Source organism: Desmodus rotundus, chromosome 7, assembly GCF_022682495.2.
Source record: "Desmodus rotundus isolate HL8 chromosome 7, HLdesRot8A.1, whole genome shotgun sequence".
Taxonomy (NCBI): domain Eukaryota; kingdom Metazoa; phylum Chordata; class Mammalia; order Chiroptera; family Phyllostomidae; genus Desmodus; species Desmodus rotundus.
In genome coordinates this window covers 22,240,758-22,266,425 of record NC_071393.1, presented here as the reverse complement: position 1 = coordinate 22,266,425, position 25,668 = coordinate 22,240,758, and the positions used below count along the sequence as shown (strand labels likewise).

Sequence of the window (25,668 nt, the reverse complement as noted above, 5' to 3'; positions counted from 1 at the left end):
CGAAAACCAGGCTTAGTTTTCTAAAGCAACTAAAAATAGAAGCAGGGCCCTGAGAAATAAATGAACGCGCTTTTAATACAGCTCAGGTAAGCAAAATACTGTACACTGTGAAAGGTCTAGAAACGAGCTTCAAGTCTTGTTTTAAAAAACAGTGATTGGGCATTACTGGAAAACCAAGTATAGTACAAAACTTCAACAGGGCCGCGGAAAGCTCCACGGCAGCTGCGCCCCAAGTCCTCCGTGCCCAGCAGCAGCCTGCTGGGCGTCGCACTGGCCTGCTGTGCAGACACAAGCAGTGTGCTGGCCCTGGGGTGGGGAGGGGAGCTGTGTGTGTGTCCCGCCGACACTCGGGTATTCTCAAACTGGAACAGGCCGTGTAAGGCCAAGAACTGGGGGAAAAAAGACCAAGAACCGGCCGCAGGAAGAGCTGTTGGAACGTCCCCTCCCCCCTTACTGTCCGAAGCCCCAGCCTTCAATTTCCGGGTTCTGGTTCTTCCTAGGAGCTGTATTGGGTTCTTGTGAGTTTACTGTTAGACACTTTCCACGATAGGGCCTCCGAGCTTGGTCTCACAGCGGTGACTTATGTAGCCTTCTCATGTACTACGGTCTGCAGGGAGAGAAGGTTGAGAATAAAAAGGAAGTTCACAAAACAGGTTTACACATTCAAAGGTAACCAACTTCAGAAGACAAGACATAGGGGATAACAGGAATCTTGTAACAGATTTGATAAAAAACACAGGATCCTTTCCAGGTAGCAAGAGGTTAAGTCAGTCACTCTCCAAGGTCTTAACTCAGTCCAAGGACCACATTTTCTGCTGACAAACTGGCAAAGAGTAGAACAGGAAATCGTATACCTCTTACTTCACCGTGTGCTGCAGATGAACCATTTAGCTGACCTTCTCTCGCCGTCCCTGCTAAACAGAATGAACAGTATCAGCTATTAGACCAAAAAAGCCAAAACCAACCAGCCAAAGGGAGATGAAAGCGTATGTGTGAACTACGAAGGATGGCATTATTTAGTAATGAACATGTTACAGAGGACAGGTGGGGAGAACAAACTCACTCAGACTTCGGACAGCTGTATTAAATAACGGGAACAGCTAGGTCCAAGTGCACTGACGTTGCCTGTCAACAAAACGTTTACAGGGGCCAAGTGTGTCTGCCCATGTGGTGCATCTGCCCGTCCCAACCGGGTCTGGGTGGCAGACACTCCCACAGCCAGAGGTGGGGCGGATCTGTGCTCGCACCACGCCATCAGCCCAGCGTGGCTGACTTGTACATTAAATTAAGAAGTCTGTTCCTCTGCCACACTCATCACATTTCAAACTGTCAACAGCCGCATGTGCCGTGATTCTGATACTAGACAGCAAAAATGGCAGGACAGTTCTGCCCCTGCAGGAAACTGTTGGCCGGCACAGGGACAGACTGGCGTGGGGAAGAGGGGACCGTGGCCCACCGGAGCGCACGTAAACACACTCAAACGTGCCAAACTGCAATTTCTCTCTTGGAAAGCACCAGCCCCTAAAATGTTTGTGCCTCCTGACCTAGTAACTACCCTGAGAACTTATCCTAAGGAAATTACTGGCAAAAGGAAAAACTGTTCAGGTAAAAATAACATTCATTGCAGTAGGTCTTACAATTTAAAAACCTACAAAAAATTAAAAATTGACTCACAGGAAAATAACTACGTAAACTAACAGCCACACTGGACTGTGACAGTCAGTAAAAATAGTGATTATGTAAATGTAACAGTGAAATGCTCACTTTCTTGACTATTTTAATTCTAGCCTGCATTTCTCCATGGCCTTCAGCGCATAGCTCCAGCTCCAGACCTGCTAATTAACTAGAGGAATTACACAGAGGCAGGGAAGTATGTACAAAATAATGGCTGTTTATCAAAGCTTTACAGGAGCCTCAAGCCTGGACTCAGATGACCAGGGGGGAGGTGCTGTTCAACAGACCAACCAGGAACAAAGAGATCTGGGAGATCTCGCCCTCCTCCTTGAATCCCTCTTGGAGCCTGGCTGTCTAGGCTCCTGGCCGCCCCGTGCCCCGCCCCCTTCTCCTGTCCCTGGACACAGAAGATGCTTGAACTCTGGGCTCTCTTAAAATGGATTTGCTGAAGCCATAAGATCCCCCACCCCCACCTTCTCAATCAATAACCCTTTCCTTACTCCAAACTCTGACATTTCTGATTATTGGCCTTTGAAGAGTAGGGCACAGGAATCTTGAACCAGCAACAAAACCTACAGCCTTGTAGGAAATTGTATCATGTTCCACTGAATAAAAAAAGTACCCAGACTGTGAGTATACTTTGTTTACACTGCTGAAAAAATGCATAGGAAAAATTGCTAATTGGAAATATACCAAAATAGCTGCTTGTATGATGGTAATGGGCTATAAAAGAATTCTTTTTCTTTTCCTAACTCGATTTTTCTGAAATAAATGTACAAGATCTCACACTCTTCTGAACCCAAGCCATTTTCACTACACAAAAGTGAGTGTCCAGCACAACGCAGGCACACAGCAAGCACTCAGCGTGACACGAGACAACAGGACCCCCCTTACCAGTGTGCATCCACTGCCATTCCAAACACAACTGAGGACGGCAGGTAAGGCTGACTCGTCTCACAGCGAAGAATGTTTTTAACCCCAAACTGCTCTGCTAGGTTTCAAATCACAAACCAACTCAGCTGCCCCTTCTAATAAAGCCCCTGGCCATACTGAGAATCCTCGATTTTTAAAAATTCCCAATGCCTAACCAGTGCAAACTCAGGAAAGCAACTCTAGTAGGAAGCCCACACAGTTAAAAAAGAAAAAAAAGCATCTGTACCACTTTGGATGAGCTTTGTCAAGAAAAGGTTGAGTGTAATGCAACAGCTAATGGAACAGAGGAACTTCATTTTCAATTTTAGCATCTTCCCTGGGTAGAAGGTATCAGGATGGGGATCAAGAGAAATACACCACGAGTGGGCGTGTGCTCCTTGTTGAAGGAAACAGGGTGTCCAGTAGGAAAACCTACTGAGAGCCCTAAGTGTTGGGTAAAAAGCAAAAGAACCAAACACTGCAGGACAGCAGACAGCACGCCCCCAGGAGGAGCTGCAAACTGCGCATAGAAGAGAAACCGAAGGCTCAGCTTCTGCGAAAGGGCAGACGTGGGCTTCAGTGCTCAGTTACGGCGATAAGAGCTCGTGGAACTTCTCATTCCAAAGTCCCACTCAAAGCAACCTGATTCAGGAAAAAAGGCTGGGAACGGCTGGGAGATTTCAGAAAAGTTCTCTCTACTAAATACCCTGAACTTTACGAGGCCCTCTAGAATGCATTCAGAGTGACGATGAAAATCTACATTAATATAAAACTTTTCAAGAACATATTTTACGTGCAACAGCAAAGTTTGTTGGGAATCGGGTGGTCAGAACAGTCATATCCTGGGGCCTGGCTTTATTCAAAGTAAGGTTTTAAAAAACATTCTTCAATTTCATTGATACCATGAAGTTCTGTTATTTTGTGGGGTTACTGGGAACTTGCCTGGAGCCATTAATCAACCAAACCTTTCCTCCCCATTTGGCTTTCCTGTTAGAACCCCGAGGTAAAACGTCCAGAGAGTAGTCCCCACCCTCTGATTTTAACACCATTGTAACAGTATCCAAAGAGCATTTTAAAGTGTGTTTTTTACATTTTTATAAAGCTAATGCATAATCATTGCACAACAGAAAATACCAACATAGAAACAAAGTATTTTTTAAAAACCCTTAAATCCTACAGCATAAATAAGACCAAAGTTAGTCTAGTAACCATCAGTGCAAGTGCAGACATTTCTCTCTCTCTCTCTCTCTCTCTCTCTCTCTCACACACACACACACACACACACACAGAGTGTAAATTCTGTATGAATGGGACTGGCCGGCCATGGCATTTTCCAATCTGCTTTTTCCCCACTTCACTCACAATATTATGTCTCTGACATCTTTTTGGACAATAAAAACATTTTCCCTTTTATTGCTTCCTGTATTTTATCAATTAAATAAGTGTTGGAGTATTTACAGAGTCCCCTATCAAGTGAAACAGTTTAGGTTGCATCCAATATTTTCCATTACGTACAACACGGTAACATTCCCGTGCCTCTGTCTTTGTGCGACTGTCCAATCATCTCTTTGGGAGAAACTTCTCCTAATATAAATTGTATCAGATGGAATTTCTGGGTCAAAGGTCTTAAAATTTTGAACATACTCCAACATGAATATGTTTCATTTCTCACAGCCAAAACTGAGTCATCGCCCTTTCCTATTTAGAAATCTAAATTCTAACTGCATCTCACTGATAACTAATGAGGCGGAATTTTTTAATTCTTCCCACTTCTATACTGGATTTGCCTTGGTCCGTGTTCCTCCTGCCCGCATGCCACTGTAAGTCTAGCCTGCAGACCAAGTACGACCTCGCTTCACATTTGGGTTAGGATGACACTTCTCACCTTGGTGACGACCTCACCCAGAACATTCCACACACGGCCACAGAGCTGCTGCTCTCAGACCCCTCTGGCCCCGGGGTGCACCTCACCTGACCTGCCCCTCGTGGAGATCTCGCAGGTGAGCTGCTTGAAGTATTCTGGAAGATCAGCGTATTCATTGCCATAGGAGATGACCTTAATCCCTTTGTCCAGCATGTTTTCTCGGAGCTTCTTGAACTCATCCACATCTCCCTTCCGAACCAGCATGAAATGTTCCAAGTCAGATTTATGCTTGACGGCCTCCAGGAACAGGGCCTGGAAGGTGGTGTCATCCACGGTCTGGCCACAGCCCAGGAAGAGGAATGACTTGTTCTCGTAGAGTTTCTGGATCTCTCTCTTGCAGGGAAAGAAACAACATATTAATGACACCGTGAAGACACACACAGGCCTGTCTCAAATAAAGAAGTTGCAGGGCCCTTGAAACTGCTGCCTTCATCAGACTGTGGTCCGCATTAAACCAAGATGTAAGAGAAAGTCCCCAAATCCGATCTTCTTACTGTTTATTACTGTACCTTGATGACTGTCTATAATTTATCTTTACCTGGCATTCTCCTGCAGGCTCCCTATTCAGGGTTTCTCCAGGTTAGCACTGATCTACTGACCTTGCAGTTGATTCTGTACATCAATGTGCCCAGAGGCCATAAGGCCACGAAGCGGGTCTTCAATACATTACTCTTTCCATTGGACCGCCGGTGAAGATAATTTCATCACCAGCTGTTCTCTAAGGAAGTCTGACACTGAGAACATCAGTATGAATCTGTGTATGTGTATACATCTGTGCACACGTATATAAATATAAGTACATTAGAAATTATTTTGCTTCAGGGATCCTGCAGCGTCAGTGATGAATGCAGCTCCATCAGAGGTCAAGGAAACAATATGCGGGGGGAAAAGGCTCTTATGCTTTCTCTTCTGGTCCTTCTTTTGCTGCATCATGTAGATGCAATCGCCCTAGACAGTGACCAGTCTTGAAACTGCTGGTATATGCTGGTTTCGGAGTTGAGGCCAATGAATTACTCCCACAAGATATTATGTGTGAGCAAGTCTAAAACTTCCATCTGTCAAGATCAACACAGATCTTTTTTCACAAAGAAGAAGACCTCCTCTTTATCACTGAGGAGTAAGTTTGAATAAGTGTGATTTTTCCACTGAGCAGTAAGTTTGAGTAAGTGTGGCAATTCAGTACAAACCTATCATCATTTACACAAAATTACTTTAGAATTCATGTTCTAGTACTGACTGGTCCATAAAAAGCTACATAAATTATTACTGGCATAGAGAGGGTTGTTAATACTGTGGTAAACCCAACAAGAAATAGAGGTAGTAAGGTGTTCTTCGTCTGTGAAGATGACGACAATGATCAGGTGCCACCAGCCGGCTGTCAACCAAGAGCAAAGGAAAACCGCACAGCGGGAGACCTGAAGAGTAGGCTTCCTAAGGTGGCATGCACACCCACAAGCTGAGGAGCACGGGAAAGGATGTCTGACCTTCCAACTTCTACTGAGTGGAAAGAAAACGTCACCCCCCTTGAAGACCAATGGAACACCCAGAGTTTTCCGGGAAGGCCTTCCCGGGACCGGCTTGACCGGCACCACTCACCATGACCTCGGCGTTCCGGAGCACGTTCTGATACCCAGCAGGATGAAGGACGATGCCACTTGGGTTGGTGTAGACCCCGTGGATGTGCAACACGCTCAGCTTCCGCTTCTCCTGTGCCCACTCTAGGACCTGCACAACACAAACAGAGCTCAACCAGGGTGGCGGGCCGAACACTGGCTTCAGGGTCCCAATGGGCAAGACGACTAGGCTTCTGGCCTAACTCTCCAGTTCACGACATATCACAGAGCAAGAATGCAAAACCTGATGTGGCTTCAGCGCCCATTTCAGGCAAGACTGCTAGGACCGACGGCAGCAAGTCTGGTGATTTCACGTGGAAAGTAACAATAAAAAATTAGAATGTTCTCTCATCATCGCAGAAATGATAGGGGCTCTTTCCACTGGTGACGCCCAGGAGAGACACGAATGACTGTTTCCGAAACGATCCTCAAGATATCAAGCTTTTTGTGCAGTCCTTTTAACACTCACTTGGCCACGTGGCCTGCTTTAGCTGGGGCATCAACCAACACGACCCGAGCGGAAGCTTAAAAAATGCTGGCACAAGTCTTACTTTTCTTTTGCTGATTTGGATCCCAGCTGCCATGTGTAGAAGGCTGGGCTAGCCTGCTGGAGATGCAGGGCCCAGCCTACGGCCTGCCCGATAGAAACAGAAGCAAGGTCATCTCGCACCACCCAGCCAGCTGCGGGCTGGCCACCAATTACCGCTGCCGAGGGGGCCACCATACAACCAGCAAAAGAGCTGCCTGCTGAGCCCAGCTGCGATCACTAATTCATGTCATCACCAGCAAATAAAATGGGGTTTTAAGCCCCCAAATTTCAGGGTGGTTTCTTGTGCAGCAACTGATGAGCAGAAAAAGCATCACTTCAGTCACCTCTGAGTTACCTAAAAGGCTACCAATGCAGATTGATCATTCCAATGACAACGGTGACAACAGCCACCTCACTTCTACAGTTCTGTTTTCCCAGCGACTCAAGACAGTGCACATTTATTCTTATAACATCCCGGAGTAACAAGGTATGAATTAAGACAAAACAGTCAAGAGGCACAGGGATTTGAAACCTGAGTACCATTAGGCCCCATCCTGACTACCGCCAATGGCTTTACCGGTTAGACTTCAGCACTGCCCCTAACGTGGACTAAACAGACGAAGTAAAGCGTGAGGCTCCAGGATGGAGATAAGAAGGAGAATGTCAGGTCTGATAGATACCCCTAACTTTGAAAAGGCCTGATGCTTGCAACACTGGTCAGGCTTCTTCAGAGATTATATCAGAAACAGTGTAAACACTGTTTCCAGCGATTAGTTTCTGATTTTCATTCAATTATTTATTTAAAAAAACTATTTATTAATTTGAGAGAGAGAGAAAGGGGGGAAGACAGAGAGAAACATCGATGTGAGAAACATCAACTGGCTGCCTCCCATACATGCCTGATCAGGGATCGAACGCACAACCTAGGTATGTGCCCTGACAGGAACTGAACTTGCAACCTCCATGTACTGAGACTACTCTCTAACTAACTGAGCCACCCGGCCAGGACCCATTCAATCATTAAATCAATATGTACTGAGCACCTACTAAGCGCCAGGCTCTATCTTAGACACGGGTGTAAGAAAGGCTGACATGGTACCTGCCCAGTTGCTATTCTAGAAGGGTAAACAGCCAAAAACCAAACAGACCAAGACAGACAACGAGTCCTGGATGGGGTGGCTCGGTGGATTGAGTGCCGGCCTGCAAACCAAAGGCTCACCAGTTCGATTCCCAGTCAGGGCACATGCCTGGGGTGTAAGCCAGGTCCTGGGTAGAGGGTGCCTGAGAAGCAACCACACGTTGATGATTCTCTCCCTCTCTTTCTCCCTCCCTTCCCCTCTCTCTGAAAATAAATAAATAAAATCTTCAACAGAAACAATGAAAATTATAGGGGATGTGACGCACAGCGCAGGGAATACAGTCAATAACACTGTAATGACTACGCGTGGTGCCAAGGGGGTACTGGAAATATCAGGGAGATCACTGGGTAGAGTATGAGAGTGTCTGCGCACTATGCTGTACACCTGAAACTCGTACAAACGAGTACTGACTGTAAATTTTAATTGAAAAATAAAATTTAAAAAGTAAGTTACAGTAAGTGCTATGAAGCAAATGGACAGAACAGAAGGGTGTGTCCCTTCTTACACAAGACGGGCAGAGAAGACCTCTCGGAGGAGGCGCTGTTTGAGATTTAACAGGTGAAGGAAGCGGCCATCCAAGCATGGGAGTAGCGGGTGGAAAGCATGCCAGCCAGAGAAACCTCAGTCTTCAGGGCACCATTTCTCTAACTGTGATTTCCTTTTCAAACCTGGCTTCAAGGGCAGCAACATTACGAGAGCGGCGTCACAGCGCCTCCTCTGGCAGAGGCAGTACTGTGCGCCACTGGAAGCCAGTGGGTGAATGGCTGGTCTGGTCACACCCTGTTCAACGGGGCTCTAGGCTGCACACTGAGGCAGGCTCCTGGGAAAACCCAGTGTAGAAGGAAAATTACAAAACTGCAGAGCAGCACAAGTGAGACCTGGTGGCAGTTTATAACCAGTTTTGTTTTCTTTCTTCTTCACTCATTATGTCTCCGATATCTTCCTGTGCCAATAAGAGTATTTTCCCTTTTACGGCTTCACTGTATTTCACCAATTAAATACATGTTGGTGTAGCTATAGAATCTCCTGGTACTAGATTTCAAATTACAAACTCTTTCTAATAAAGCCTCCTCTCGTTAGTGAATGTAAAGCAACATCTATAATTCAACATGTGGTAGATAACTTAGGTACAGTTTGGGCTACCATTTTAAAAAGTCCTCTGAGGGCTCCACTGAACATTAACCTCAACCTGGCACTCACTTGACCTGAAGGCTGGTCTTCCAGAGTCATCAGGTAGTTTTCATTCATTTTCAGATGGAGCTGGCGTAAAGAACAAATTCTAAGAGAAAATTCTAAGTCAACATTACACATGCCTGATAATAACAGGTATTAAAGAGATCTTACAGTTCTAATGACTTCCTGCTTCTTGCTTTAAAACTGAGTGAAATTGTCAAAACTGAACACTTTTAAGATCTGTGAATTTTATTGTACATTGATTTCATCTCAAAAAAAAAAAAAATCCAACCGGGGAGAAGCTTCCTTTCTCTTTCCCCATAAATACCAGCACCACACAATGTACTGACCGGAAGGCAGGTTTTCTCCGCTAGCCTGAAGCACAGACTAACGTTCTACTTTTTACCTTTTTTTCGTCAGTAAGGTCAAGGGATTCCAGCTGTTTCCCCTGATCGGCTGCGTACAGCTCCAGGAGATTGTCAAAATTCGTAGTCAGTACCAGGGCTCCATTTTCCATCAGGTGGAGAACTGACTGAAGCAGCTGTTTTCCAGAGTCTTCAATCTTTGACTCCAAGTTATCAAATACTTCATATAAACAGTCCTTAAAAAACGTGGATCGAACATTACTAGTACGCTGGGGAGGGATTTGAAAGAGAAAAATTAATGCGAGGGGTTTTGGTATATCATTTGCCATAGTCACAGTAATAGCAATTTTTTGAAAGATACTTTACACCTATAATAAGGGCTAATGTATGGCCTACCTCACAGGGTATGAGGAAAATTAAGAGGACAGCGCGCCAGTGCCTAGTGCAATGCCGAGAAGCATCAGCACTATCACATCCCATGTCAGCAAGCACCAGCTCTGCAAGCAGGCGCTTGCGCGGGATGGAGAAGACGGGCTCGGCCAAGAGATATAACTACGACCAGGACTGAAGCAATGCTGGGGGGGAAGCACAGCACCAACTGCCCTCTAATTTGCCCTCAGGCGAGAAAACAGTGTGTGCTTTTGTAAACTTTAACTAGGGAATAACTAGTAAGAGACCCCACCTCTAAACGTGGTTTAGCATCTCTTTTTCCAATCCCAGGTGCTTTTTCCAGCTGCCTACGGATTTGGAGGCTTAAGTTTTATGGATGCTACGGAAAAACCCCCTACATTCTCATGGCCTGTTCTGCCCTTGCGTAAGTTAGCAATTTGCCTACAGATTTACTAGGAAGAATACTCAGTATTTAATGAAGGCTATCAAACATCTTTGTTTTGCAACTGTTAAAAGTAGCAAACACTAGTCAGTTCTAAACAGATTCCCTATTTCTTAACATAGGGTTTATTTAAGTAACTCCTTTCCCGGATTCATTTCGAATACATGTAAATATCTCTGTGGACTGATGAGGAAATAAAATACCAACTTCAGATGGAGAGATAAAGTGGCTCCCGGGACAAAAGGAATTTGAAAGGGAAAGTGACTCTAACTCGCTATAACACAGACCTGATCCCTACCCTATTCCTGCAATATCATCCCATTAGGTGATGTCAGAGCAAGAGTTAGTTCTTAAAGGCCCCAATGTTTCCCATTCGAACTCCAGGTCACCAAGCTCCGAGCTGGGTTGTAGATCGACGGGGTGCCCCCTCCCTTCCTGGTTCTCTTTGTGCATCTTTCTAATAGCACCATGCTCAAGACAAAGACCTGTTTCCATGGAACCATGGAAGCAGATTCATGAAACACACTTCACTCTGCCAAACTCTTTTCCTCCTTTTTCAAAGTATATTATAAAATCATCAATTATTTATGCCAATCAAATAAATGGTAAATATTTCCACAGTAGAACAATTAGAGCAGAGGTGAAACAGTGCCTCTCCCTGGTGGTGACACGCCAGTCCCTGGTCCCTGTGACATCTACTACTAGACAGGCTCCTCACTGTACCCTGCTGTCAGGGGCTCGGAGATTCTTTTCCAGTGCTAAATATAGTATGGCCCCTAATTTATGTGGCTAGGAATGAATTTTCGCTTTTGTCCATTCTCATTCCATAAGGGCACAAATAATTCCATCGTATGTTGTAGCAGACAACCAACAGAGGACTCTAACAAGTTTAAAATTAAGTAAACACAGTTATTTAAAGGCCTTCCTTGTGTTGTATCACTTCATTTTGGACTTGGAGTCATGCACAGTTATGTAACACTGTATTCAAGCACCAGTTAGTCATCATGCACTCAGATAAACACACCTGGGTGTACAATAAAAAAGGAAAAGAAAAAAAAAAGCAATCTGATCAGAAACAAACTGTGAAGAATTTAAACCCCAGTTACTGAGTTTCACTACTTACAAGAGTCAACCACTCCTGAACGCCAGGCCCTTTCCTATTTGTTATGAAAAATACAGTGCCCCTTTAAGGTCTATCAAAATCACACTTCATTTACCTTACAATATTGAAATTCCATTTCTAGGAATGTACCCCGCAGATGGAATCTGCCAACAACGGAAATGACACATACAAGGCTATCCTGCTCTCGGGAGACAAGCCCAGCATGCACGCACGCACAGCAGACTGGCACGGGAAGGCCTCCAGCATGCACTGCTGGGTCAAGCAAAGGAGTGCAGGGCAGTGTGCCTAGAACACCGCCTGCTGACACCGGGGACGAAGGCAGGGAGATAAGGATAAATATAGTCCTGTTTGCCTCTTTTTGCAAATAGGAACACTAGGAGGGTACTCAAAAGCCTAGCGAGAGTGGGGCCCTACTTGGGGGTGAGCTCTGGGAGAGAGGACACTGGCGGGAGTGAGGCGCTGTGATGCACGTACACCTCTTCACGTCGTTTGGTTTCTGCAATGTGTGTAAACAGTACCTATCCAAAAAAGCAAAATTAAGTACAGAATATGGTTACTGAAAGGACTTTCTTGTGTTTACAACTTATTTTGGACGCCACTTCATGCGCAGTTATGTAACACTAGAGTCAAGCACCAGTTTAATCACTATGCACACAGATAAACATGCCTGGGTATACAATCAGCTAATCGTGGGTGTGGAATATATTTTCTTGCTTCTAAGAAAAGAAATAGAAAAGGTTAAAGCCTGGAAATAAATGTCATGAGTCACTTATTGTAGCTAGCTATCTTTTAGTCCTATTTCTTTATTACATTTTGCATATCAACAGAGAGAGGAAGAAAAGAGGTTTTTTCTGTTGCTACGCCGATTTCCTCGGACTTAAAAATGAACATTTTTCTCTCTTGAAGCAGGTGACTCTGAACTAAAGTTCCCACCAGTGGCCTCTCTGAATCAGGACAAAGGAATGAAAACAATAGGAAGTTCCATGGCCAAAAGGAAATGCCGAACTCCCACACAACTTTTGTGGACATTTTCTCATTCATTGCAGACAGTGAACTGAGTCCAACGCTACTTCCTACTTCGATTCCTTCTCCCCGTGACTCTCCTCTCTCTGATCCCAGACAGAGAAAACAGGCATAAACCTGACTCCCTCACCGAGGCTACGAACATGTACAGTGTATTTACCATGTGCCAGTCACTTCATGTTTGCTATCTCACTTATTCTTCACAAAACCCCAGCTTTATAGGTGCCAGGACATGCACAACTGTTTTTTGCCCAGGGTCTCCTTAATTGGCATTTTTTCCCTGATTCCTAATACTCTCTGCACTGAGGACAAGGTCACTTCCCTACAGTAAGAAACTGGCTCAACAGATGGGCCTGCTAACCTTCCACATTACTATTGTTAGATTCTTCTTCTTCTTCTTTTTTTTTTTAATATGGACATTTTCAAACTAAAAAGGACACAAAAGTAAAAAGAGTATAAAAAAAAATTCATGTACCCATCATCCAGTCTGAACAATAACCACACCACAGCCAATCCTGGGTAACCTAAACTCCCATCCGCCTCGCTCCTTCCCCACTTCGCTGCATTTTCTGTAGCAATTGCTGGGCATCATTTCATTCAGATGCTTCAGTAGGTTCCCTAAAGGATAAGGACTCCCCTTTGCAGATAAAACATAACTGCAACACCCTCATAACTAAAAAAAAATGCAATACTATTAATTTTTTTTTAAATTACTTTATTGTTGTTCAATTACAGTTGTCTGCATTATCTCCCAACCACTCCCCCCTACCCCAGCCAAACCCACCTCCCTCCCTTACTTCCACCTTCTCCCTTGGTTTTGTCCATGTGTCCTTTATAGTAGTTCCTGAAAACCCTTTCCCCCACTGTCCCCTCCCTTCTCCCCTCTGGCTACTGTTAGATTGTTCTTAATATCAATGTCTCTGGTTATATTTTGTTTGCTTTTTTCTTTTGTTGATTACGTTCCAGTTAAAGGTGAGATCATATGGTATTTGTCCCTCACCACCTGGCTTATTTCACTTAGCATAATGCTCTCCAGTTCCACCCATGCTGCCCCAAAGGGTATAAACTCCTTTCTCTCTGCTTCGTAGAATTCTATTGTGTTAATGTACCATAGTTTTTTTTGTTTTGTTTTTTAAAAAATTTTTATTGTTATTCAATTACAGTTGTCTGCCTTTTCTCCCCATCCCTCCACCCCACCCCAGCCGAACCCACCTCCCTCTCCTGCCTTCACCCTTCCCCTTGATTTTGTCCATGTGTCCTTTATAGTAGTTCCTGTATGTACCATAGTTTTTTGATCCACTCATCTGATGGGCACTTAGGTTGCTTCCAGTACTTGGCTATTATAAATTGTGCTGCTATAAACATTGGGGTGCATAGGTTCTTTTGGATTGGTGTTTCAGGGTTCTTAGGATATAATCCTAGCAGTGGAATTGCTGGGTCAAAAGACAGTTCGGTTTTCAGTTTTCTGAGGAAATTCCATACCGTTTTCCACAGTGGCCACAGCAGTCTGCATTCCCAACAGAACACTAGGGTTCCCTTTTCTCTGCATCCTCTCCAACACTTGTTTGTTGATTTGTTTTGTGGACAAAAAGGGGCCACACACTACACCTGACAAGCTCAGGGGAGGTCGGCCCGGCAGGCTTACAAACTCAGAGACCGAAAGTAACCACATAGGATGGTCTGAACATCAAAATTCCTAACAGAAAGCAAGTCACAGCCGCTAGTCACGTCTGTAGTTGCCCTGACAAAGGTCAGTGTTTACCTTCCCGAGCCTGTCCATCCTCTTTTTGCATTGAAGATAACAGACCTTGGGAAGGTCAGAGTAATGCTCCTTTTCCGGACCCCTCAGGGCACAACTTCCCCCAGGAGCAGGGGACCCCAGAACACCTCACTGCTACCTTGCTTCCCCCTCCCCCACACCATCTCTAAGTGCTGTAAATGTTAATTATTAACTATCCTGTACCCACCAATGCAAAAGAAGTTCGTATGTATCTGTTCTACTCTTTATCCAAACCCCCAAATTTCCCATGCTTTGTTTCCTCCCACCTCCCTAACCTTTCCACCAGTGGATTTCATGTAACCCCTTATGTCTCATCCTTTGATTCTAATGTATAAAATAAGCTGCAAAACTGCTGTTCTCAGAGCATTTGACGACATCTGCTCCCCAGCACGTGCCGTCAGTTTGGCTAGGTAAACTCCAGTGATTGTTGCGTCCCTCCGAAGGCTTTCAGTGTGAAAAAAATGCCGGTCTCAACTTAAGGATGTCCTTAATGAGGCAGTACAAATTAACTGCATTAAATCTTGACTCTCGAGTACCTGTCCTTTTAATATTCCACATGAAGAAACAGGAAATATGCCCGCAGCACTTCTGTACACTGGAGTAGGATAGCTGTCTCCAGGCAAAACACTTGTGTGATTGTTTGAACTGTTAAGTGAATGAGCCACCTTTTTTTTCATCAAACACCATTTTCATTTGACTGACTGACAAACTTACGGCTATTCAGATTTGGGTATTCTCAGGCATCACTCCCAAAAATGAACGGAGGGAGCCGGTCATCTTGAGGCAAACCACTGCTGATTGCTGCCGCTGCTGCCGATGATGAAATCTGGGCTTCCGAGCACGAATTGGCGGTTTAGAAAACTTTTCTCTGCCACAGGGAGCTTGACAGCTTCCAAGTATCTCTGGGATGAGACTGGCAGTGACATTAACGGAGGCATTTTTTTACTGCATAGTGAAATGTGCCAACACCTGGAGCTGTGTATAACTCAGTGAACTGGCGTTTTCCGAATGACCAACGTGTGATATTACAAAATCACATACCGGTGAGAGATTCATTCTATGTGCAAGACAGATCCATGGACTTATTTAATGCAACGGAATGGAAGAAGTTCAAATTCAGATAACCATTAATATGGAATGATTTGATTCAGATTACATAGTTACTAATCTTTTAAAAAAATTTTTTTCTATTTTACTGATTATGCTATTACAGCTGTCTGATTTCCCCACCTTGGCTCCCCTGCACACAGCACCCCCTACTCTCTCAGGCAATCCCCCCACCCTTGTTCATGTCCACGGGACATATGTGTAAGTTCTTTGGCTAATTACTCCATTTCCCATGGCTATTCTGTAACTATGTATTTGTACTTCTTAATCCCCTCACCTCTCACCCATTTTCCCACTTCCACTCTGCCATCTCATGACCTTTAACCTTTGGCATTTTAATTATGATGTGTCTTGGAGTGGGCCTCTTTGCGTCCATCTTGTTTTGGACTCTGTGCTTCCTGGACTTGCATGTCTATCTCCTTCAACAAATCAGAGATTTCTTCCATTATTTTTTCAAACAGATTTACAATTTCTTGCTTTTTCTCCTCTCCTCCTGGCACCCCTATGATGCGAATGTTGGATTGCTTCAAGTTCTCCCACAGGCTGCTTACATTATCCTTGTTTTTTGAGGATTCTCTTTCTTCTTCTTGTTCTGATTGGTTGTTTCTTGCTTCCTTATGTTCCAAATCATTGATTTGATTCTCGGCTTCATCCACTCTACTGTTGTTTCCCTGTAAATTGTTCTTTATTTCAATTAGTGTATCCTTCGTTTCTGACTAGACCTTGTTTATGCCGCTGAGGTCCTCACTAAGTTCCTTGAACATCCTTATAACCAGTGTTTTGAACTCTGCATCTGATGGATTGCTTATCTCCATTTTGTTTAGCTCTTTTTCTGGAGTTTTGATCTGTTCTTTCATTTGGGACATGCTTCTTTGTCTCTTCGTTTTGGCAGCCTCCAAGTTTGCTTCTGTGTGTTAGGTAGAGCTGGTTAGTCTCCGTGTCTTGATAGTGTGGCCTAATGTAATAGGTATCCTTTAGGGTCCAGTGGCACAGCCTCCCCTATCACCCATCCAAGCTGGGGGACGCAAGGTGCACCCTTTGTGTGGGCGAAGTATACCCTCCTCTTGTAGTTGAGCCTTGGTTGCTGTTGGCAGGTCAATGGGAGGGATTTACACAGGCCAGTCAGCTGCAAGGATTGGCTGTGACCGCTGACCACCAACCTCCACCCTCCGTGGAGGGTCAGCTGTGCAGGGGCAAGGCAGTGGTGCTCCGACGTGGTCTGTAGCTGTCCACTGCGTGAGCTGGCCCCGGGGTTTCCCAGGTGGTGCAGTCCAAGGTCAGCCCTCTGTGTTTTGCCCGGGGCCACCCTGCCTAAGCTATAAAGCAACCAGAGAAGGCTGCTACTTGGCCTGGGCTTGGAGATTTCCAGGTGAAGCCAAGCTGTGAAGCTAGGCTGCTAGTTCCAGGCCTGGGGCTCACTGAGGGCAGCTGCTGCTTATTTGAGAGGATTTAGGAAATTGTAAAACATAAGCTAAAACCATTCATATAGAAAAGCAGCTTGGGTGGGCCCATTAGTTGGGTGGGGCGGAGTCTCTGGGGATCTCCAAGGCAAGTCAAACAGTGTTAGCCAGGTTGATGGAATCTTAGATATGGCACCACTCTGTCGGGTCTATGGGGGAGGGCCCAGAAAAGGGACAACAGCCTCTGCTCACTTTGATACCAGACACCTCAGCCTCCCCCTGCACACCCCTGGTGCCCCTTAAGTCACCACCCTGTCGCTGGAGCTCAGAGGGAGTGAGTCTGAGTAGGTGAGTCCATGTGTAAGTTCAAGAGGGAGTGCTTTGGGCTCCAGCAGTTTCTTCCACCGACTCAATTCCCATTGGTTTTTGCAGCCAGAAGTTGTGGGGACTTATCTTCCTGGCACTGCAACCCTGGGCTGAGGGGGACCTGGTGTTGGGCTGGGACTCCTCATTCCTGACATGTCCCTCCTGAATTTTTATCCACCACACACAGATGTGGGACCAGCCCATTCTGTGTCTTCCCCCTCCTACCAGTCTGGATGGATGTGGTTTCTTTAACCCTGTAGCTGTCAGACTTCCATTCAACTCGATTTCTGTTGGTTCTGAGCGATGGTTGTTCTATATTTCAGTTGTAATTTTGACGTGGTTGTGCAAAGAGGTGAGAGCCACGCCTGCCTACACCACCATCTTGACTGGCAGCCTCCAATTGTTATTAGTGCTGAGGAGGCCACGACTCCCTGAGTTTCTGGTGTGGTATAAACAGAGAACATCTCTACTTCTTTCTTTTCCAACTGTGTGTCTGTGGAACCTGGGTTTTTCCCATATATTAAACCAAACCAACACAAACATAACAGACTGACTATAAATAAAGCAGATATTAGAATCCAGCTGTTTTCTATTAAACCAGGCACTAAAGAGATTTGCAAAAATGTAACAGTATTACTCTTTTCACAATTTTGTCTTAAAAATAATTATTTTTATAAACATTCATGTTAACATATAATAGGTTTACTATTATTTTTAAATAAATTATTATTTTAAATTTTTGTTTTAATTTTTCATCTTGGAGTCTTGACCTGAAAAAGTTGAACAATTGCTACTCTATTAAAACTGACACTATTCTACAGTATACTTTAAGGTCAGTAATAAATTATCATCCACAGATAATTAGTGACCCCAGTTTGCTATATTCGGCTGGTATATGTTTAGTGACACTGACTTTCAATCTTCTCATTGCTTTCAATGATAATAACCCCGAACGGGCAAAGTCATGTTTTCTGTTCCCAGGAGGCCACTGAATGGGTTACTGGTAACTACGGCCAAGGTAGCAGGGTGGCGAAGCAACACCGCAGGGCCCTCATCTGAAACTGGACTTCTCCACCTGCCTAGTCTTCCGGGACTGGGACTACTCTTTTCCCTCGTGAGCTCTTTCTTTTCTTTTCTTTCCAGAAAAATAACATTTTTTATCAATAAACTGGTTGCCACACATCTTTAATACTACAATCCCTTACATTTTTTGTATATACAGTCTTGAATTACCTTTCGTATGACAATAATTCGTATATGTTTGGACATTAAAAAAATGCATTTTCTTTCCTCTCTGCTCTCAAATGTTCTCTCTCAGACACTAATATAGCTACTCTCACTTTCTATTGATTACTATTTGGATCATATACCTTTTTCATTCTTTTACCAGCTTTATTGAGATATTATTCACATAGCATACAGATCAACTACTTAACGTGTACAGTTCAATGATCATTTGCAGACTCACCGATCTGTGTAACTGTCACGACAGTCCATTTTACAACATTGTCACGATCTCAAAAAACCCCCATCCTCTTTATCATCCTTCTGCCCTCCATCCCTGCTCAGCCCTCGGTAACTACTTTCTGTTGGATTTCTCTGATGGATTTCCCTGTTCTGGACGTTTTCTATGAATGGAGTCACCTACTAGGTTGTCTTTTACGACTGACTGGCTTCCACTTAGCATAATGTTTTAAAAGTTCATTCATGTTGTAGCATCTGTTAGTACCTAACTTCTTTTTACTGCTAAGTCACACTCTGTTGTATGAACATGCCACATTTTGTTTATCCATTTGACAGGTGAGGGACGTATGGGTTATTTCTACCTTTCAGCTACTATGAGTAATAATGCTACGAGCATTCGCTCATCAGTTTGTGTATGAACAAACGTGTTCACTTCTCCTGGGCAGGCATCTAGAAGTGGAACTGCTGGGTCATACGGGGACTCTGTGTCTAATTACGGGAGGAGCTGCCATGCTGCTTTCCACTGCCGGCACCGCTTCACACGCCCAGCTGTGTATGCGGGGCCCGTTCCTCCACAGCTCTGCCCGGGCTCACTGACTTTCCAGTCTAGCATCCTCGTGGTACCTCACGTGGTTTCGGTGTGCACTGTTCTAATGACCAGTGCTCACCGACCATCTGTATATCTTCCTTGGAGAAACGGCTATGCAAACCCTTTGCCATTTTTAAATGGAATTATTAGCCTTTTTATGGTCAAGTTGTAACAGTTCTTTATATATTCTGGACACTACACCTTTATGAGATATACAAATTGCTAGTATTTTCTCCCACCCTAGGGCTGTATTTTCATTTTCTTGGCAGTGCTCCTGGAGCCCAGCAGTTTCTAACTTTGGTGAGCTGCGGTTTGTCTATTTTTCCCTTTGTTGCGTGTGCTTTTGGTGTCACGTTTAAAAAACCACTGCCAAATCCAAGGTCGTGCAGTTTAAACCTATGTTTTCTTCTAAGAGTGTGATGGTTTTACCTCTTATATTTAAGTCTTTAATCCATTTTGAATTAGTTTCTGTATATGGTATAAGGTGAAGGTCCCATGAGCTCTTCACAGCCTGTTCTAGGTTAGTAACAATGTATCCCAATTAGGGACAAGGAAATGAAAAGAAGAAGTGAAAAAAGTCCCTACCTTTCTAAAATGAGTCATGAACCAGAAAGAAATTACTTTTAAATCCATGACTTTTAGGCTAATTCTTAATGACACTTCTTTCCTAAGGCCTTAGGGCTGGGTGTGGGGGAGGGAAAAATACTGATGATTGACTCTTTCAGGAGTGAGAGTTTTATATATTTATATAAATATACTGATGATTGACTCTTTCAGGAGTGAGAGTTTTATATATTTATATAAATATATATATTTCTAAGCATTTGACTTATGCTTTGGCTATTCTATTATTTTCCAATATTTCTTAATAAGGACTTAATAAGTCCTTATTTTAAAGACATTTATAAGACAAAACAAGTCAAGGAGGCTCTTTAGCCTTAGGAAATTGGTATCCAACTTCCTTATAAATATTTTGAGTGGCTGCCTTTAGAAGGACATTAAAAACTTGTGCTGCTTCATCCATAAAGTAAGAATGACGTCTAACCTCCCTGGGTTCCCTAAAAGGCGTAAGCGCCAGAGAACAGAGCTTTACGGTAGTGAGTGCAGAAAAAGACCATTCGAGACGTAGTGACAATGGGACAGGGGTCTCACTTCTACATAAAGGCCTCAGCATCATCATCGCCACCACCATCATCATCACACACACACACACCACACACTAAAATGGGGCCAAACATAACACCGTGAGGGAGACCCATCAACAACACTTCGCGGAAGAGCCGAGTGCTGTGCACACCCACACGCTGGAAGTGAACACCCCGATCCCAGCTGGCACGCAGCGGGTGGTTTTAGATTTCAAATGACAGGGTACTCACAGGAGACAGCTTCTGAATAAGGTCGTGGGCAACATGAACAAGATTCTTGTCTTCGTGGAGACATTTCTGAAATTTTTTGCTCTCCTCATCTTCTAGAAGATCAAAATCAATGGCAGCATCCAGTAAGGCCTGAATTAAGCCCTTCCAGGATTTCAGGGCTGGAACCTGAGGCGCCACCGCGGCACTGATGCCTGTCCCAATCACCAGCACGAGCTCCTGAGGCTTCTTACTTTTTAAGCTTGGAAGCAGCTTCCTAAAAAAGTTAACAAAAGAGAGGATGGGGACCTTCCAACAGATGTGGGGCACACAGAGAGACCGTCTAAAACCACGGCTTTCGGGTGTGACTTTCACGGTTGCAGAGGTGGCCAGTGCTGGGTCTCTGCCACCTCTCCAAGGCAGCTGATACTCACAGACCAGAACGTGGTGCCGGTGCTTGCTGAAAACCAGCCATAAACCCCATTTCAGGAACCCTAAAAAGCAATCTTAAGTCAACGTTCTCCTTCGTAGAAAGGAGATCTAAGAAAATCTAAGAAACCCCACTAATTTCAGGAAAAGTTCCAATTATATTACAGCTCAGCTGAGTTTGGCAAAGTTCCATTTTAAACCAGTATCAAACTTCAAAGAACATGTTTGATGTAGATTCCTGAGGGAACAGAACCCCATACAAATCAAACTGCAGTTGTTGAGAAACAAAACAGCAGATGAAAGGCGGACAATAAACAATTCAAGCCCCAACTTTGTGAACATGAAAACCCAGCGTGACTAAAATTGGGCAGGACATAGTCCAACGAAGGAACAAGTTTGCCTTCTGTTTGTTCTAGGTGCCCTCAGGCCAAAGACAAGAAAAAAGTGGCCAAAAGAATTCTGAAAACACAGGAAGAGCCTCCAGAATCTAAATAAACAAAGAGCAAACCATTCTATGGGTATGACATAAAGTGAAAACCATCCCTTTCTCACCAGGTAAGCTCAGAGGGAGCTCCATCCTGAGGTCTCCAGGTGAGACAGGGTGGGCACAGGTTTTGGGGTTTTGTTCTGCAGGCTATAATGAAATCTGTTCGAAATGTATTGATTTACTTTCATTTTTGCTGCGGCATTTTTCCCACGAGAAATTGTCTTTCTCAACCTTTTGTCCCAGTAATAAAATAGAGAGGAACAGGATCAGCGTTTTGGAACAACACTTTAAGCTTTGGGAAAACACTACCTTCCCTATCCCTCACTCCTGCATTCAGCTGTTCAATGGACACAAAAAGTTTATAAAGAAAGTAGCAGACACTGCGGTAGGCACTAGTGACGCATTCATGAACAAAACGGAGCCCCGATCTCCAAAGTTCAGTCTATCGGGAAAGACAATAGTAGGTACTGGAAGCAAATGACAAAAAATGATTTTCAGTTCAAGGGAATCAAAACGGTGAAGCACGCACAAACACTCAGGAAATTTCTAGAAGGATTCACAAAAACTGTCAATAGTGGTCACTCTGGGGATAGGGGAGAAAAAAGTTTATTTTTTTCCCACTTGATTGTGCTGTACTATTTGAATTTTTTACCTCATACACTCTAGATTTGAGGTGTAGGTTTTCCTACCTTAGGACTTCCAGTTAAAAAGATTTAACAGTTGTTTTCCATTTCTGGCTCTTCCTAAAACCACTAATAGTAAAGGAATTCTTTAGAAGACATCAATTCATAAAGAGTAGAACAGGCAACGCTGACAGCAGACAACAGAGATGGACAGTTCCAGAAGCTGAGAGGTCAGAGCGGATGCCCTCTGCAGAACCCTGCGACTGCCCAGCTGTATCTGAAGGTGGAGGGGCTGGCAGGGCCCACACGGGCGAATTCGTGGCAAGACCGTACCAACTGGGTAGAGTTCTGGGACTGGAGGCTGGCCTTCCAGAAAGGTTGAATCAGAGGATTCTCAATGTGAGAACTCTGTGTGGGTAAAGGTCTGTATATGAAACAGAAGACTCTCCCCTGCCCTCTCCCCTCAGAAGACACACTGGCAGTGGACCTTACACCTGTACCCCATTCCCCATTCGGTCCCAGGTGGGAGAATCCCGTTCTGGGAGGAACGGGCAGCCCAAGAGAAGAGGCAACAGCCCGAGCTGCTGCCAGGTGGGGACTGCCTGTACTTGAAACCCGCAGTGTGGCCCATCCATGACCAAGCCCCTTAGGCACATACACAATCTGGCTTTTTAAATAGAAGCCGACATAAAAGGGTCGCCTTATATTTGGGCAAAGTCCCCAACGTGAGCATTTCACCAAAACAAAACTAGCAGATAAACTGGAACTTGGAGGAAACAAGAGACAATAAAGGAAAGAGAAGAAAAACTAAAAAGAAAACAATGACATCTTCACAGCAATTTAAAAAAAACCAGCATCAGTGAAACATGAACAGAATACTGTAAAAAGGGATGGGCAAACACCTGGTATCTAGATAATTTTATTCTCCACAACCTGAAAATTTCACAATGATGTACTGTGAAAGTTTGAGGTTCCTGGGAATAAAAGTCATTCTTATAAACTACTAATAAAGAAAGAAAGAGGCCATATAATACAAATGACTAGGAATCAGAGAACAGAGTGGCTATTTTGGCAGAAACATCTAGGTGTTAGCAGAGAAGGAGCAATAACTTCATAACTCTAAGGAAAACAATTTCCTGCCTAACATTCTACACTCTGCCAAATCATCAAATAAATGTAAGTGTCTAGTAAAGACATTTCAAACATCTCCGAATACTTGTCTCCTATGCGTCCTTACTGAGGAAGCTAAAGGAAGCACACACACACACAGACAAGAGAGCCAGGAGACAGGACCCAACACAGGAGCGATGAATGAGGGGTTCTCAGCGTGGTGGGGAAGGAAAATGGCAGAGTCAGCAACAGGGCGGCAGGGAGAACAGCTACATGCTCGGGGCGGAGCCCAGTGCGGAGGAAGAATCCATGGACAAGTATGACTAGTGTCGATTGTGTCCTCACAGGTAGTGGGACATTTCTGAGGGGTCAGTGAGTCTAGGAGGCTGACTCTTTTGTCACAGAGTCTGAAGATAAATGGACAGGAACACAGAAAACAAAGTGAACCAAAAAAATAAATTAAAAAAAATAAGAGCAAGGCAATCTTTCATAACTTGGAGGCATAAATGGACAAGAATTGTGCTCATAACACATTACTAGGTTCATCTATGAATACTATTTATACAGGCATATAATATAAATATTAAAAACTGATTTAAACAGAAAACGTGACAGGAAACATACTGGGGGGTATGGGGAGTGTGTATGGGGTGTGTGTGTGTGTGACAATGTGGGAAAGGTGCTATGAAAGCAAGCCTAATTCTCATCTCCCGTAACCGGAAATAGATATTACTAAACCCAAACACTGGAATACAGCAGCACGCACTGTTTTTAAAAACATGAATGTAACTATTAGAGAAACATATAGAAAAGTTCAAAGTGGGGGATGAGTGAGGCATTATGAGCCTTGAAGTACTGACTTCTACAGTTATGCACATTTACGATCTTGATAAAAAATAAAAATTAGACCCAAAACAGAACTTTAATTTTGCATAAAGGTCACGACTAAGTAGTGAGAACTACCGGGACGTAGAGCAAGTCTGCTCTTTTCCGTGCACCACCGTGATGGGAACGTGCTTCACTCCTCGGATCCCCTCCCCGGTTTACCTGGGCTTTTTGTTGGGGGGGTGCGCCATCACTGAAGAATCCAAAAATGTTGTCTGTATCAGAGGCCTGGCTCCCTGTAGAAGCCATCAAGTTTCTAAAATATATTAAACACCATGGACCACAATTAGATGTACCATTCAAAACAGCATACACATTAAACAGTTTTAATAAGCCGTATACCCTAAAGGCACTCTAAAGGTAAACCCTGCTTAACAGAAATTCATTGATTCATGAGCGACCCAAACGTACAGAATTAAATTCATCTGAAAGAAGGTAACTCTGAAATGATGACTTGGTACTCCACACTGCCACTCTGCTTCTGTTCCTGAAAGCTCCCCCCCACCTCTGAAAAACCGCAAGATCAGCGTCGGCTCACGTCAATGACTGGCCATCATTTTTGTGGAGTGTCAGAAATACCTTTTATTTTCTCATGAAACAGGCTTGGGGAAGACTCGGAACAAAACCACAGATAAGTGTGCTAATAGCTCCCAATTATCCATTTTCTAACAGCTAAAAAAAAATCACTGGGTCAAGAACACATCAATCAATTCTCATTTGCTGATTGTCAGACATTCCTTGTTGCTGGACAATTGTATCCTCATGGGTGGTGAGACGTGTTTCTCTAGCTGAACACACTGTGATAAACTGCCCTGGCCAGTGTGTTTCAGTTGGTTGGAACGTCGTCCTGTGGAGGGAAAGGCAGCCAGATAGATATCTGGTCAGGGCACCCGCCCGGGGGGGTTGAGTTCAATCCCGGGTTGCACTTGCGAGAGGGTAGCTGACTGAAGTTTCTCACGTCCACGTTTCTCTCCCCCACCTCCAGCCCCCCAGCCCTTCCTCTCTCCAAGCAGTGAAAGAACGTCCTCAAGGGAGGATGAAAAAGAAAGTTAAACACACTGTGCTAACTGGAAAAGGTATTATCAAGTAAAAATACATGACAAATGGCCAATTATGTCCAGGTGACGAGAAAACCAGCCAAAGAACAGAGTTACCATGGATTACGTGAGAACTACCAAGAGAAGTTTTAATTGCTCAAAATTGAGTAAGCCTGCTAAGCCTAAGGACCAGTAATTCTGAAATGGTAGTATGTACGTACACACAGCACAATAAGGAAGACAGTATGTACTACCAGTTTCGGGTGTTTTATCATCCTTCGTGGCCAACATTTAGAAAGAACAAAATTACCAGTAATTCTTTTAAGTGTACTGTTTCATTAGAATGCTTTTTTCTTTATTAAGACGTTTTTAAAAGCTTGCTGATTCATTTTTTCTGATAAACAGAAGGCTCAGTCCTCATCCCAGACTCCAGCACATCATGGCATTCTTCTCTGAGATCAGAAATCATGAGAAAAAAGGAATCACACAGTCACAGACGTGAATTAGGAAGCAGACTGTCCTTCTAGCCAAATCTCTGATTCTGTTGGTGGGAGAGGTGAGGTTCAGGTTACTTAACGCAGCAAATCTTGCCGTAACTTATCGATCACCTGAGATGCTTGTTGGAAGTGCGTGTTCTTAATAACGGTCTGCTGATTTGAAAGACTGTGTGTTCTCGGGCTCTACTCCCAAATTACTGAACCACAGTCTCCAGAATCTTCAAGGGATTCTTAT

General features: G+C 44.1%; 1 protein-coding gene across 1 annotated transcript; it reads right to left on the bottom strand.

Annotated features, from left to right (window-relative positions):
* Positions 1 to 57: 57 nt before the first annotated feature.
* On the bottom strand, positions 58 to 24,150 carry FAM118B (family with sequence similarity 118 member B). Its single transcript, XM_024557138.3, is given in 8 exon segments — positions 58 to 607; positions 855 to 911; positions 4,558 to 4,843; positions 6,107 to 6,235; positions 9,371 to 9,598; positions 20,390 to 20,642; positions 24,062 to 24,084; positions 24,086 to 24,150. Coding segments are annotated over 8 exon segments (1,053 nt in total). The 5' UTR covers positions 24,149 to 24,150; the 3' UTR covers positions 58 to 593.
* Between the last annotated feature and the right edge of the window lie 1,518 nt (positions 24,151 to 25,668).